General features: G+C 35.4%; 1 protein-coding gene across 1 annotated transcript in view; it reads left to right on the plus strand.

Annotated features, from left to right (window-relative positions):
* Window positions 1–266: 266 nt before the first annotated feature.
* Window positions 267–16,683, plus strand: part of LOC107581543 (rap guanine nucleotide exchange factor 5-like) — a 46,703-nt gene continuing 30,286 nt past the window's right edge. Inside the window, exon 1 of the mRNA XM_016267122.1 lies at window positions 267–980. Within this exon, the coding sequence (XP_016122608.1) occupies window positions 605–980 (376 nt within the window). The 5' untranslated portion in view covers window positions 267–604. The remainder of the gene's footprint in view (window positions 981–16,683) is intronic.

Consider the following 16,683-nt stretch of genomic DNA (forward strand, 5'->3'; position numbering starts at 1 on the left):
AGGCTGTTTAATTTAAAACTGTATTGTGATGGAAATCAGGGGAGGGAGACAGACGGGGATGGGAAGACAGGGAATCTCCTTGGTGATAATGTAACCCCTCCCTCCCTCCCTCCCCCCGCAGCCCTCCAGTGACGCAGCAGTCCGCGTGTGTGAGAGAGAGCGGAGCCACGAAGTGCTGCTGCCTCAGAGGACGACGTCACCAAGAGCTGCCCCCTCCTCCTGGACCGGGAGGTAAGCAGTCACACGCCCGCTCTCACATGCGAGCGGCGCTTGAGAGCACGCACACCCTTTCTCTCTCTCATCTCTCATTTCTCACTCTTGTCAGTCCGTCTTGCATGTAATCTGTCCAGCCTTGCCTCTTTGTCACTTTATTTTTTTCTTTCATCTCCCTGAAGTCATTCTCTCTCGCACTTAATCACACACACACACACACACACACTCGCCCGAGGATGTGCTGCATTGCTGTGTGCTCTTTCCTGTGGATCCGTTTGGCTTGTGAGGGATCTTAAACCTCACAAGAACGCAGAGAGACAGACGTCAGGCTGTCGTACTGAGACTCCTCGATTCCTCCAGGTCAATGTGGTAAGTCGGCGTCGATGCCGACATGGGCAGCAGGCGTGCAGTGGCCCCGGACCCGCGCCTGGACGGCAGGTTAATGCCGGCCGCTTTGGTGGAACAGGAGGAAGATGAGGATGAGGACGAGTCCTTCGATACCAGCAGCGTTGACCGAGCTACCGTGCTCACGTTCGACGTGCCGTATTTCCGATACATTGATGAGGAGGGCACGGAGGAAGAGGGCGAGGAGGAAGGCTGGTGCAGCAGTCGCTCCCTGTCCTCCATCGAAGAGGAAGACTCCAGTGACTCTTCTGTCTCCCACAGGTACGCTGCCATGCCTGCCGCCCCTGAAAAGGTTCTAGAGCATCTGCTGGGCCACCTGAGGCTGGATGAGGAGCAGAACAGCCCCCAGAGCAGAGAGACAGGTGAGCCGTAACCTTTCACCTCAGTGGTGACACATATAGGGTCAGTGCTTTCTGCACTGATTTGAAAGCAAAATCTGACAAGTGTTTTTGGATTCTACAGGTAAAGATTCTGTGTCGGCCTGATTGTAGTTCATTTATCTAATAATTCATGACTTATGGTATAAGTGTCAGATCAGTGGCTACTATAAGTGTTTTTAGTTCACTATAGAAATCTGAAACAGGGCTGTTATTGTTCAAATCTAGAACTATTCAAATTTTGTTAGCTGAAATAAAAGATATGAAAAAGTCTTAAAAGAAATACAATTGCAAGCTGAAGTACTAAAATTGCTGAAATAATTTTTTTTTTTCAGAAATGTTAAAGCTAAATCCAAAAACAGAACTAATAAAATAACTATCTAAACTAAAATTAAAATGATAACTGAAAATAATTATGTAATCATCATCTTGAAATAATAATTTAATAATAATTTAATCATTATCTTGATCATCCCTTCTAGTTCACCCAAAAATGAAATTTCACACCTTCATGTTGGTCCAAACCTTGAATGACCTTCGTTCTTCAGTGGAAAACAACAGAAGATATTTTGAAAAATTTCCTTTTTTCTTCCATAATGAAAGTCAATAGGGTCCAAAGTATTTTGGGCTTTGACTTTCATTATATGGACAAAGCAGTTTGAAACCTTTTCAAAATATCTTCTTTTGTGTTCTGCAGAAGAAAGTAAGTCATACAGGGTATGTATGACATGAAAGTTAGTAAATGATGACAGGATTTTCATAGGTTGTTTTTTTGTGAACCGTCCCTTTAATAACTCTTGTTTTAGGAATAGTAGATCTGAATCTAGTACCTGGACTATTCAAGACCAGCTGCAAGTCTGAAAAACCTTCTGGAAACCTACACAAAAAATAAAGAAATTGCTTTTTTTCTTCTTTTTTTTCTCAATCAGCTGTGCACTTTAAATTTTGTTGCATGTGCTTCAAACAGCAGAACATTTTCTTGTTTTGTTTTTGTGCTATAAGGTTAATGATATGCAGCTAGATCTGCTTTTAGCTGACTGCCCCACTATATTCTATCCTGCTGGTACGGAGTTATTATCTCCTGCTGTCCTGCCGTCATGGATGGCATGCTGCACTCCAGGTTTAACTGGCAACAGTTAAACAAGCTAGGCAGACTGTGGGGTAGTTCCACCTATTGGGATGCACGTTGTATAATTTATCATTTAAAAACCTTAAATTCTTGAATGGTTATAGCATAATCATATCTGGGTCATATGAGGTAAAACTATTGTACTATTTAATGTGTCCTTTTTGCAGACATACAAAGAGAGGTAGATATTCCGCCTGCTGGGCTCACATAATTTTTGATTTTCCACCAGGAATGGTTGTTGTAAAAGTATTGATTTGGATTCTCCATAGGGAACAGAACATCTCTGTAGCCCTAAAGCCATTAGGTCTGGGTCAAATGTGGAGTGAAACTGTGGGATTTGTTCACAGTTATGTTTTGAAGCTGAACAAAGAAACAAATTCATTTTCAAGCTTATTTAAAATGCTTTGGTACTCTGAATTGCTGAAGTAGTGTGTGCTAGATATCAAGCTATTATGTCTCTCAGACTAGATTAGAGGAATGAGTAAGTGTTATTCCCCTCAGAAAAAGCCTGACTCTGCTTCCTCCTCCCTCTGCATGGCGAGTCAGTCCAGCGGAGTGAGTTCTAACCTCATTAAAGACATTGATAGCTAATCGCTATAGTTCAGCTCACTTCTCTGTTGTGCGCACAGAGTCTGTCTGTTTAAATCCTGCACTGCTGCTGCAGTTCTTCTGTTTGCTTTCAATGCAATTCCAGAACTCTCCTCCACTGCTGAACACAGGAAAATATATCGTTTGTACAGTACAACAAGACCACTTATACTCATAAATTAACAAAACGAGTACTTGTATTGTGGAGTGTGAATCGTTTTTTTTAAAGAGATGCATCCAAAAGTGATCCAAAAATGAAAGTTAATTCAGTTAATTACATTTTTGTAATTTCTCATTTATTCACACTCAGGTTGTTTCAAATATATATGACTGATTTTCTTTTGTGGAGCACAAAAGGAAACGTTCTGAAGGAAGTTTTTTTTTTCTCCATACAATGCAAGTGGATGGGGACTGGAGATTTCAAAAACACCATAGGACAAAAAGCACCATAAAAGTAGTCCAAATGCATCCTTTTGCACTGGATTTCCAAGTTTTCTGAAACCATATAATAGATTTGTATGAAAAAGACTTACATTTGTTATTGACCAAAAAATGTTTCTTTTTAAGTCCCCATTCACTTTCATTGCATGTAAATGAGCAGCTTGGAAATTCTGCTAAACTTCTCCGTTTGTGTTCTACAAAAGAAAGCCATACATCTTCAACTAATTATTATATACATACATTTTTTTTAGTTGAACTGTTCCTCTAAACACTTTGTGCTATTGAAGAACACCTCTTATTGTCACCTTTCTACTATACAAAAAAAAAAAGATGTAGATGTTGTCTGAATTAACAATGACATATTGGTGGTAGAAAAGGCCGCCATGATCTATGAACTGTCAGATGAAGTGGATTCACTCCTAACTGCCTGGTAAGCTCTATTCTGCTGGGAGGGTTTTGTAAACACTATAAGGCTATTATGGTTTAAATGGTATGACAGAGAATAAATGAGGCTTTTTGATGCAGTTTTTGAAATGCACCATCGTTACATTGGCTCAGAATGCCTGGTGATCCATGCATAGTTTTTCTAAGGCTTTTAGTGTGTTTGTGTATGTCTATATTTCATTGTATTGGTACAGACTTGTGTGTTCTTGTGAATGGAGAGAGACAAAGAAAGAATCAGACAGACAGAAAGAGAGACAGAGATTCCCAGAGGACAGGTCTCAGGGGAGATGAAGCTTGCTGGTGTATTATATGGGATTGTCATGCTTGCACTCCCCTCACATGTGTAGGGAGTTTGATATGGCTCAGTATTGATTTCATATAGCTTCTGAAGTATCCATCAGCTGATCCCATAAGATTTCCGTGTTTACATCCTGCAGGACAGGCAGCTTCTGTACACAAAGGGATTTAAACGTTTGTTGTTTAACGTATGAAGCCGAAGGGAAGCGTGCAGTAAATGTATTGATTCGTTTATGGAGAGCAAAGGTTGTTTTATTGTTATTCCAAATGAAAGCTATCCAGCCAACTGTATCTCCCAACAGAGCTGGAGCTCTTGGCATCTCTCAATGCTAATAAATACAGAAACAAGAAGATGTGCAATGAAATAAAGAGATTGGTAGTGGTTTGGTACATTTATGTGCTTGCCTGTGGTTCAGTGCTTTTGTTAAAGAAGATTTTATGGTCAAAAAAGAAATGTTACAATTTTGCAACAGTGATTCGTTCGGAATAGAGTTTTGTTGTAATGCTGCCATGTGTTTTCTGCTTTTAGTCTGTGTGTGCTTGCAAGAGGTTGAAGGATTCCGGGAGAACTCTGCCGATAGCAAAGAAATCTGATCAATTCCATTGCCAATTCGTCTTTGATTATTTCAGTGATAATGTTTATTGATCCTCAAGCCTAGAGGCTATCGTTTTATTGCATTTTTAGATTCTAGCATGTGTTCATTGAATGTAATGTTTCCTTTGTGTCCAATATGGACCATTTTCTCCAGTCATTTTCAGTTTTCAGTGCTCTGCATGTAATAATGAAAAGTGTTTACAGATCAATGATGTGAAATTCCAAAATGCATTACCGTTTAAAACTTTAGGGTCAGTAAGATTGTATCATTATTATTATTATTATAAAATAAATTAATCATTTTATTCAGCAAAGACACATTTTGTTTTGGGACGTTTGAATTTAAAACAAAAATTGGATATAAAAATAAAAAAGTTACAAATACTAAGAAATTCCAAAATACATTACTGTTCAAAACTTTAGGGCCAGTAAAATTTTATTAAAATTTTTTTTTTTAATAAAAAACTAAAAAAGATACTTTTATTCAGCAAACACATTAAATTGATCAAAAGTGAAAGTAAAGATATTTAATTTTTTTCCCTAAGATTTCTATTTCAAATAAATGCTGTTCTTTTGAACTTTGTAGTCATACAAGAATCCAAGAAAAAAAAAGTATCACATTTTCCAAAAAAATATGAAGCAGCACGACTGTTTTTAACATTGATAGTTACAAGGAATGTATCTTCAGCACCGAATCAGCATATAAGAATGATTTCTGTGACACTGAACACTGGAGCAATGGCTACTGAAAATTCAGCTTTACCATCACAGGAATAAATGAAAAGAAATACATTTTAAAACATGCTAAAATAGAAAAGAAGTATTTTAAATTGTAATAATATTTCACAGTATTACTGTTTTTACTGCATTTTTTTATCAAATAAATGCGGACTTGAAGAGCAGACTTCTTTCAAAAACATTAAAACATTTTGCTAATCCCAAATTAATTTATTTATAACATATTACAATTGTAATGATATTTTTATTTAATATAATAATATAATGTAATAATATAATAACAACATTTAGATTTACATCTTGATCATCTAGATCAGCCAGGGAATTTATGTTGTAGTAACATGTATTTACCCAGTGTTCTTTAACAGTCCAAATCGATATTGAACAAATATGATAAAGGACGAGCTCATGTGCTTCTGTAAGGGATGCAAATAGGTTTTCCCTGATCCAATATCTTCTATTCCGGCCTTAAATGAAGTCAATCGCCTGAACAGCGCTCTGGTCGGATCTCTGTTCAAGGCCTGCTGAGGGTAATTGGCGAGCTCTGGTCAATGAGCGATAATCAAACCCTGTCCACATGGTTGAAGGAGAGACTTGTGGGAATGGCTTCATTGATGATAATAACTTGGCTCACACCAGAATTACTGAACACTCCCATGCGAATCCTGAGCAAAATGGGCCCGAAGCTGTCAGAGCTTATTATTCATGCTTTATGAGCATGATTTATGCAAAACAGAGATAATTTGTGTAAAATACTACTTCTAGATGTCAAAAACAAAAGGAGGGGAGTGAGTGTGTATGTGTGCTTTTCAAGAATGCTGGTAAATTTGGTGCAAACACTTAATGAGATGAAGCTGTTTAAAGTCAATCATCTGTCTCACCCTCTCATTAACTGTAACAGTCTCATTTTCTGTTTTCTGCATGCTCGGGTTTTTTGCATGCATCTGTCAATATCATAAGGAGTTCACTGGTTCTGTGCCTGCAAAGCCATGAACTCTGGTATCCCTCAGCTGTCCATCAAAGCATCAGACAGCAGCTCATTTGACCTCCAGGGTTTGCCTCAGTCATAGAGATGGTCATTAACTCTCAGCTTTTTTACATCATGTTTTCTAGTCAAGCTGTCACACTCTGTCTGATCGTTCCTGCAGTGTGGGTGGAAGAGCTTGGAAGAGCTTGAAAGAGCTTGGAAGATGCAAGAGACACCGAGAATATAGTTAGACCTACTTTTTCACTAAAAGAGGAAACACGAAACCTTGTTTCTGCTGTCATTTAGCCAAGGTTTTTGCAACAAAATTCTCTTGCAAAACAGTTTCCTGTATAATGAGTTTTCAGGCGTCTTAGTATTCATAATGATTGCAAATAGCATTTTCTCAGGAACCACGTCCTGAAACACTTTAACATATATATATGTCTGTGTGTGTGTGTATGTATATATATACGTATATATATATATATATATATATATATAGCCTGAGAGTTCTATATAAGTCTAACCTATTTTTAGAACAATTAAGCATTTTAATGAGACATCATTTTCATGACAATTAAGAACACTACCATGATGAATGTTTCCTTTATTTATTTATTTACTTTCATTTTTTAAGTTGTGTTTTTTTTTTTCAAATAATTCTGGTTCACATTCACATTAAGACCTATTAGTTTAGATTTAAATAAATGTAAATTAAAAGGAGTACATCAAATAAGTCCATGCTGGATAAATACAACTTACACACACACACATATATATATATATAATTTTTTTTTTTTTTTCATATTACAGTAATGGGCATTTTTATTTTGTCTTACAGTAATGAGAATGAGATTTTTTTTTATATAGAAATGAGAAGATGTATTTTGTGGTACAGTAATGAAAATTAGATTTAAAAAATATGCAAAATTGTATCAAAAGGCAGAAATTGTAAAGGTTATAAAATAAGGTTAATTTATGTTTAAAAAAAAAAGTGTAATATTATTTTGGGGATAAATATGACCTGGATCTTCATAGGCTTTGTAAGAGTCATCTGTGACTTATCTCACTGCATTCTTTATATCTCATAGACCTTATGCATCAGAGAAACAAGTGTGCAGTTTTGTCTTTGAACTTCCGTTTTTGTGGTAGCTCTATAGCATTGCTGTTGAAGAGTAATTAGCTGGTGAATTAGCTTTACTTATTGTAGAGTTAATGAAACTTATAATATGCATTGTAATGTTTGAAGCGGATGTCATAACAAATGTCAGTAGACTGAGAAGATATTAAAATGAGCGGTTGATTCATAAATTCGTACGACCTTACCTTCACGGTGTGGAAATACAAATGGAAGACAAGACAATGAACACAGTGCTGAAAAGGGGCGGCACTACATAAGGTCTATATATATATCTGATCTAGAATCAGTCTACACTTAGTCATGGTCAGTTTATTGGTTTGCTACATGAACAATTACCATGGAGTGAAAACTGTTTTTACATAGCAAGTCAAGTATGTCTAATCCTTTGCTGGTCTCGCACTTTCTCATGGCAGAGAATGAGTTTTTTTTCTAGGAAAAGTGTCGCGTTGTGCTGCAGTAAAGTCATTTATTCTTCAGATAATGAAAAATGCATCCTGTTCTAGTGATAGTAGAAAAATGAGCTGGAGAAGTGCGAGTGAGGTTTCTCTGCTGCTGCAGAGTGAGCCTGTTAATGAGAATTCTTGTGAAAGTGCCTCTGCAAATTAGTGAGTCTATGTGTGTGCGTTTGCTTGCAGCTGCTGATTGGATGATTAGATTTAGTTGAACTAGTTTAGCACCGTTTCGAGTTGCACAGCACAACAAAACTAGATTATGAAAATGCACACTTGCAGTGTTTCAATGATTACAGTGGGACTGTTCAAGCTTTATGTTCAAGCTGAATGTGTTTGGTGAAAGTGCAGCTTTTTCTGTAAAAACAGATAATAATTTAAACCTCTCTGATTGCGTTCTTTTGTGGTATGCACTGAAGAACAAACTCCTTAACTGTTGAAGAACATACTGTATGTTTGCAGGTGTAGCATAATTACATAAACATAATATATCTGTCATGTTGCTGTTGTCTTCTGCGTCCTTTGAGCCACAGCAACTGTGAAAGCAGTTTACTGAAAAGTACAGTTTAATTATGAGGAGCAACTTTTTTGGTACTTTATAGCACTGACACTTGGAAAAAGCTTGAACAAATTTCATGCAAACTGGTCAAATTCAGTCATGTTTTTTTTTATTTGAATTAACAGCTATTTGCTATCCGTGTAAATGTATAGTTCACCCAAAAAGGAAAGTTACTCTCCCTCAAGCCATCCTAAGTGCATATGACTTTCTTCTTTCAGACAAATACAATCAGTTATATAAAAAAAAATGTCCTCGCTCTTCCAAGCTTTATGATGGCAGTGAATGGGGTTCGGAAGTTATTTGAATTAACAGCTATTTGCTATCCGTGTAAATGTATAGTTCACCCAAAAAGGAAAGTTACTCTCCCTCAAGCCATCCTAAGTGCATATGACTTTCTTCTTTCAGACAAATACAATCAGTTATATAAAAAAAAATGTCCTCGCTCTTCCAAGCTTTATGATGGCAGTGAATGGGGTTCGGAAGTTTGAAGCCCAAAAAAGTGCATCCATCCATCATAAAAAGTGCTCCACACTGCTCAGGGGGGTTAATAAAGGCCTTCTGAAGTGATTCGATGTGTTTGTGTAAGAAAAATATCCATATTTAAAACTTTATAAACCATAAACCATTCATTGCCATTATAAAGCTTAAAAGAGCCAGGACATTTCTTAATAATATAACTCGGATTGGATTTGTCTGAAAGAAGAAAGTCATACACACCTAGGATGGCTTGAGGGTGAGTAAATCATGGGGTAATTTTAATTTTGGGTGAACTATCCCTTTAAGGCTGCTTATATTATACAGTATTACCACACACCTTTTCTCTTCATGGTGCTTTTGTCTGATTGTTTTGGTGTGTTTGGTGCCTGCTAATAAGGAGGAAAGCGGACCAGATGAACTAAATGTGAAAATGACCATAGATTATCAGCAGATGCAGTACGTCATCCAGTATCATGACTGTTTTCAGAAGTGTTACTCATTTGACATGTTCTGTTTTGCATTGTCACAGCGTTGGAAAGTATTCATATTTGGACACAGTATCTGTCTGTGTGAGTGAGCGAGCACCATTGGCGGCGGTGTGTACAGCTGCTCGCTGCAGATTACCATAATGATGCGAGCAGTTCAGTAGAGCAGAAAGCACAAAGCTCAAGGAAGTAAGTGTGAAATTTAGGAAGAATTTACAACAGTGCCAATGCAGCACGCTCACACCGCAGCCCGCAGGAAGAGAGTCACTAATAGGATTTACAGCTTATGGAGGACTCCCTCTGTCACTATACACTGCTTCAGAAAACACTCAACTCATTCATTATGATCTCTTCCTCTCCATTCCATACTTTGCTCTGAGTTGGATAAGTCTAATTTAGCGGTAATTGGAATAAACATCAGAGTGCCTTAAATCTAACTGTTTGAAATGGCTGCAGTCTGTTAGTTTGGCTCTGTTTAATTACATTTTCAGGGAATCCTAAGACCTGCATTTATACTTACAATTTTACTTAATATTAACACACAAAATCACTAGCACTTTATATCTCCTCTGACTTTTTATTGCACAGTTCATTATATATATATATATATATATATATATATAAATTTTTTATGTTTTAATTTTTTTAACAAACTTTATAATATATTCATTATTATCTAAATTCTAAATTTATATTATAAACAAGATGAAAATGTTTTATTTTGCATCACACAGTTCCACAGTTCATTATATATATATATATATATATATATATATATATATATATATATATATATATATATATATATATATATGTTTTAAGTCTAAATCTTATTAATATTTGTCAGATTTATGCTTAAAAGAATGTTTGTGCATCTTTTGAAGGCTTATATGTAATTCATAATGATTTGATGGACAAATCTGATCTGTTTCATTACCAGTTTATATTTGATTTTAGCGATAATGTTTATTGGTCCTCTCGCCAAGAGGGTGGATTGGTTTATTGTATTTTTGCATTCGGTCATGTGTTCAGTGAATGTAATGTTTCCTCTGTGTCTAATTATGAGCCATTTTCTCTAATAATTATTAGAACTTCAATTTAAAGTGCCAAAGTCACATTGAAAATCATTAGTTTTGTGCATCTCGTTGATAAAGGTTTGAATAAAGAAACTTAAAATGTACAGATTAGCCTCTTATTAATATTTTTTTCACAGTATTTAGATAAAAAAAAAAAACTTTTTTCATTACAAATGATATAATTTGAGTAATAAGTTTAATTGAAAAATAAACAAGTGAAGCACAACATTAGGTTTTGCTCAGTGTTGTTACATTTGTTGGAAGGTGTTCAGAATGTACGTTTAAGGCATCTAAATTACTCACAAGCCAAAAACAGATTATGAAATAATATATTTTACCAAAATATTTTAGTATAATTGGGAGGTGTTCACAAAAAATGAGTTCATTAATCCCTCATCTAGCCATCCCAATGCTCCACATAGTAATTAAACATTTAAAATTATCTTTATTTGCACGTTTTCTGAGAGGTCTAACTTCTTTGTTTTAAAAAGTTGTGTTTATACATCGGAAGCAAAGCTCTTGCATCTGACGTTTCGGTTTTTGGTTTTGAAAGGAATATGCAGGAATGAGAATATAAATTGCAGGACTTGATTGATGTTAAAATAGATATTAAGAGTGATAAGCCACGAAAAGGTTCTTACTTGCACTGACTGACACATCCGGAGCGTGCGCACTAAGACGCCTCTAAGACAGCTTGTGATCCCGATAAACAGAATTACAGTATTTCAAGATATCTGTCTTGATGAGTATTCACGCAAACATAATCTGTTATGTCTTAAATGAACGTTGGGGAATAAAACAGATAAAATAACAAAAATTACTGTATTGATTAATATAATGAATAGATGCATCGTGATTCATCTATAATGTTTTATAATTAAATTGTTACCATCTAAATCGTTTTTGTAATCAAATCGAATTGAATAAGTGAAGATTCATACCTCTAGTCTCAATAACGTCTTCTCTGATTGGTCAAAACTAGGGATGTTCATTTTAACCGTTAACTGACCGTATTTAATTTTGACCGATTAATACAATCAGTTAAACGCTTTAAAAAGTCATTTATTAATTTTTTTCTCAGTAATTTATCAAAATATTTACAAATATTTGCTTCATGATTAAAATACACTACGCGTATTAAAAAAAATGTTTTTTAGAGGAAAAAAAAACAAGTCAAGCGACACGCAACAGCAAAGCGACACAATCCCATTCATTTCAATGGAGAGCTGGCGATTTCCGGCGACACGAGCGATAGCAAGCGACAGCGACCGTTGGCGACCGGATGGGGCGTGTCCAGCGACGCGACAAAGTTCAGAATCCTTCAACTTTATGCAAATGAAGCGTGACTTTCGGAAGCGACAGCCAATAGGAAAGAAGACGGTAGAGCTCATGTGATCGTTCTCCTCAGCGCCGTAGATAAACATACGCAATGGAAGAAAGTAGGCTCTGTTTCTCATTAATTTTTGTTTGTATGTACGGATTTAATTTAGATTTAGATTATATTTAGTCTTTTGCCTCCAAAATGTTTGTACTTAGCGGCAAGAAACCTGATTCACTGTCAAGGCAACCAGTATTGAGAACGCCCACTAGCAACCTCATCGCCAGCAGTTTTGCCAATTTGTGGATTTTGTCGCCAAATTTAGCTACTTTCTCATTGTAGCTGCGACTTTTTTAAATTTTTTGTGACAAGGAGCTATTTTAGCTATATTTAAATAAAACTAGCGATTTTTTTTTTGATTTTTTATTTTTTACTTGGCCACACCCTGCCGTAGGCCCGTGACCTCTCACGTTTGCTCTCAATCATGCCAATGAGTCTGTGCAGAACACACCAGTACGCCACGCCTGCCAACACCACAATTTCATTATAAGCATCAATCAAGATGCCGGAGAAAAAAATTAACATCTTGTTTTAACTACGGACACAAAAGTTATACCACAATTCATGCACAGTCATGTCAACCAGATACTGAGAAAGAGACACAGTGCATCATCGTGTCATGTGTGCTGGGATGCAGTATTTTGTATACTATTTTGTATGCCCACGCATTGAGTCATAAGACTGCTCTTAGTGCTGGGTGGCTGTTTTGTTCTCAAAGACCTGCCTACCAATATCTTATGATGTTATTGAAGTAATACAAGGCCATTTAATTAAGATAATAGCAAAGTTTGAAAATGTTACTATGGAATTGATAAATGTCTATTCTCCTGTAAAGTCAATGGAAAGAATGATGTTTCTTGAAACTTTATGTGGTAGTCAACCAATGTCATATGGAAAGTTTTCTAGTACTGGGTGGGGATTTTAATTGTACAAGCAATGATTCAGATAGAAATCACACTGAACCTCATATGGCATCAAAAAACAAATTATTAAATATGATTAAAACTTTGCAACTTTGTGATGTGTGGAGGAATTTTCATTGTAACGAAAGGCAATATACATGGGCTCATGTGAAAGAAAATTGTATCTCTTTGGCAAGACTGGATCTGTTTTATTGTTTTAAATATCAGAAACAATGTTTTAAATCTTGCTATATTTGTCCTGTTGGTTTCTCTGATCACTCAATGGTAGTAGCATGTGTTTTTATTAATTCTGTTAAAATTAAGAGTGCCTATTGGCATTATAATAGTGCTTTACTTGAAGATGCCAATCTTTGTAAATGTTTTTCTTTCTTTTGGTTGGGGTGGAAATCTAAAAAGTCTTATTTTACATCAATACAACAGTGGTGGGATATTGGGAAGGTGCAGATACAAAAACTCTGTAATCAGTACACTTTTAATGTTACTAGAGACATGGTTCAATCCATAAGAAGTCTAGAGATGGATATAGTGGAACTTCAGACTTTAAATGGAGCCACTGCAAATCAAAACCAATAAAGGAAAAGGCTCTTAAAGGAAAAAAAAGCAACATTAGCAGATCTATTAGGTACAAGGTCTCAGGGGGCATTGGTTAGATCAAGATTTCAGAGTCTTTTGGAAATGGATGCCCCGTCAAAGTTCTTTTTCAGTTTGGAAAGGAAAAATGGCCAAATAAAAAGTATTCAGTGTTTACGGTCAGAAGATGGAAAAGTTCTTACTGAGGTTTCTGACATTCGTAAAAGGGCTGTCAGTTTTTATAAGGAGCTGTATACCCGCAGTTTTGTGGATGGCCAGTTAATGGCTGAATTTGTGGCAGATCATCTTCCAAAAGTGAATGAGGATTCATAGGCAAAATTGGTATGCCCCTTAACAATAGAGGAAGTTTTCCACCCATAAAACTATCAGCTTATGCAGATGATGTATTGGTTTTAACCAGTGGACAGGATGATATTGATAAACAGGTTGATATTGTTAATATTTATGCAAAAGTAAATTGGGCTAAAAGTAAATTGAGCTAAAAGTTCAGCATATAGGGTTGGAAAATGGAATGAAGGAGAACTGGTTTTACCAGGTGAAATGGTTTGGTCACAAAGAGGTCTTAAATATCTTGGGAGTTTTTTTGGGTGATGAAATAATAATGCAAAGAAACTGGGAAAATGTAGAAGGAAGATTAGGAAGGTGGAAATGGATTTGACCTAAAATGACTTTTAGGGGGAGAGCATTGATTATTAATAATCTAGTAGCCTCCTCATTATGGCACAGGTTATCAGTTTTAGAGCCTTAGGTAGGGGTTCTTGGAAAAACACAGGTCAAGATGATACATTTCTTTTGGGATAGATTAAATTGGTTACCACGAAATGTTATTTATCTTCCAAAGGAAGAAGGTGGACAAGGGGTTGTTGATCTTATAAGTAGGAAAGTAGCTTTTAGGCTACAGTTTGTTCAAAAGTTTTTATATAGTCCAAATATATCATGGTTTGGACCAGCCTGTTGCCTTTTAAGTAAGGTTGGAGGGTGGGGTTTTAGAAGAAATATTTTTTGGACAGATTGTAAGAGTTTTCATTTGAAGTCTATTTCTTCCTTTTATGAGAGTGTAAGAAGAGCATGGTGTATGGTACAGGTTAAAAGATCAATGTCATGTAAGTTTCTGTATTGGTTTTTGGAAGAACCTTTGATTAATGGTGCTCGACTGGAGTTTTGTGGACATACAACTTTATGGTTGATGCAAACGTTAACAAAAGCCAAAGTTGTTAAAATTAAGGACTTAATAGAAGTGGCTGGTATCATGTTGGACAATGCTGATGCACTTGCGCAGAGACTTGGAATTAAATCAACAAGTGGCGAGAAAATTTGAGTGAAGAAGATTGGAACTTTGTGTCGAGTCAAGTGCTTCCTGATAAAACGGATCTTTTTCCTTGTATGGTGATCTCTAAAAGTGTAATTAAAAATGAAAATGTTTTAATGACCTCAGAGAATTTGAGAGACTTAACTTTTGATACAATGAGTTTATATAAAGTTTGTGTGAAGGTGATAAATAAAGAGAAACTAAAACAAATGGATACACCATGGAGAGACCATTTAAGTGCTGATATTGAAGTTAAGCCTTTTTGAGCTCTTGTTACAAACCACCATTGACTAAAAATGTGGGTGATCTTCAATGGCGAATTTTACATGGGATTGTTGCTGTAAATGCTTTTATCTCAGTGTTGAATCCAAATGTGCAAGATTGCTGTCCTTTTTGTGATCAAAGAGTAAAACATATTTCATTGTTTTATGCATTGTGAGCGATTAAGACCTTTGTTTGCTTTATTGGAGATTATATTTACTAATGTTAATGAAATGTTTACAATGATTGTGTTTATTTTTGGTTTTAAGTATTGCAAAAGGAAAAAGAGGAAAGGACGGTTGTTAAATTTTATTTTGGGTCAAGCCAAAATGGCAGTTTATATTAGTAGGAAATATAAAATTGCTCATGGCAGTAGTAAAAATGTTGAATTGTTGTTCAAGGGACTCATAAAAGCTAGAATAAAACATGATTTTAATTTCTACTCTCATATGAAGAAATTGGAAAAGTTTGAAGAGGTTTGGAGTGTAGAAAATGTTTTGTGCTGGATTGAAAATGATACATTGCAATTTGTTGAAGAATTTGAGTAACTTATACCAGAAGTTGTGTAGTTAATAAATATGTGGTTTAAAAATAAAAAAATAAATCTCTCTCTCTCTCTATTTATATACAGTATATATAACAGTATATATATATACTATATATATATATATATATATATATATATATATATATATACCTTTTTCATTGTTATTATTATTATTATTATTATTATTATTATTATATGTAATACGCTTAACATATAACTAAGCCTAATAAACTTGTTTTTGTGAAATGTTTCACTTGAATAGTGGTGAGTTTATCAGATCTGTTTGGATCCTATGTACCATTCATTCATGAATTTTTCCACTGAGACTTTATAATTCTATATGATACTGCTGTTCTATTAAGAATTATTGCCAGTAGATGAAATAATGGAAACATAAAGAATCCCTTCCTTTCATATGAGGTTACACTAAGGTAAAGTGTAATGATAAAGGGTTATTCGTCTTTTCCAGAATGAAATGAATCTCTTTAACAAAGGTTACACAGCATATGGTTAAATGTGCAATGCGCTGCACAGTGGGATTAAAAACATTGGCAGTCTTGCTCAAGGTCACCACGCACTGAGCGCTCGTTCCTTCAGTCGTACTTTCACAGTAAGATGATGTATGAACAGCGGCACTGAACGCTTCCAGGCAAACACAACTCTAATTAAAGTGGTGCAATAGTAAAGTGTGATAATGTAGGAGAAAGGAGGTCAGGAGGAAAGAGAGAACAGAAGAAAACAAACAAGAGCACATGTAAACTGCCTGTTGGGTTTGATTCAGCTGTGCTGAATTTTTCATGATGCTACATGCACCAGAGTCTTAGCTTTACTGTCTCACTGTAGCTGCAGTGATTTACTTTGTGAAAACATCAGGCTTTAAGGAATAGTTTGCCACAAAATGAAACTTTGGCCAGTGTTTATTAATCTCCATGTCTTTTGCAAAGCATATTTTCTTCCATGGAACACACACAAAAAAAAGACAGAATGTTCAAGCTGCTCTATTCAGTACAGTGAAAGTGAATGGTGACTAACTTACAGATTCAACAAATAATTTTTCTGTGAATTATAGGGCTGGGTGGTATGACGGTATATATCGTTACCGTGGAATAAAGTGTTTATCGTTAGACACTTTGCTATATCGTGGGGTTCTCGGTGTGCAAATCAAATCATTCTGAGATGCTGTTTAATATTTTTGTGGAAACCCTCATATATTTTTCAGGTTTCTTTAATTAATACAATATATATACGTATATATATATATATATATATATATATATATATACGTATATATAT

This window comes from Sinocyclocheilus grahami, unplaced genomic scaffold, assembly GCF_001515645.1.
Source record: "Sinocyclocheilus grahami isolate Dianchi unplaced genomic scaffold, SAMN03320097.WGS_v1.1 scaffold36.1, whole genome shotgun sequence".
In the NCBI taxonomy this organism is placed as follows: Eukaryota; Metazoa; Chordata; class Actinopteri; order Cypriniformes; family Cyprinidae; genus Sinocyclocheilus; species Sinocyclocheilus grahami.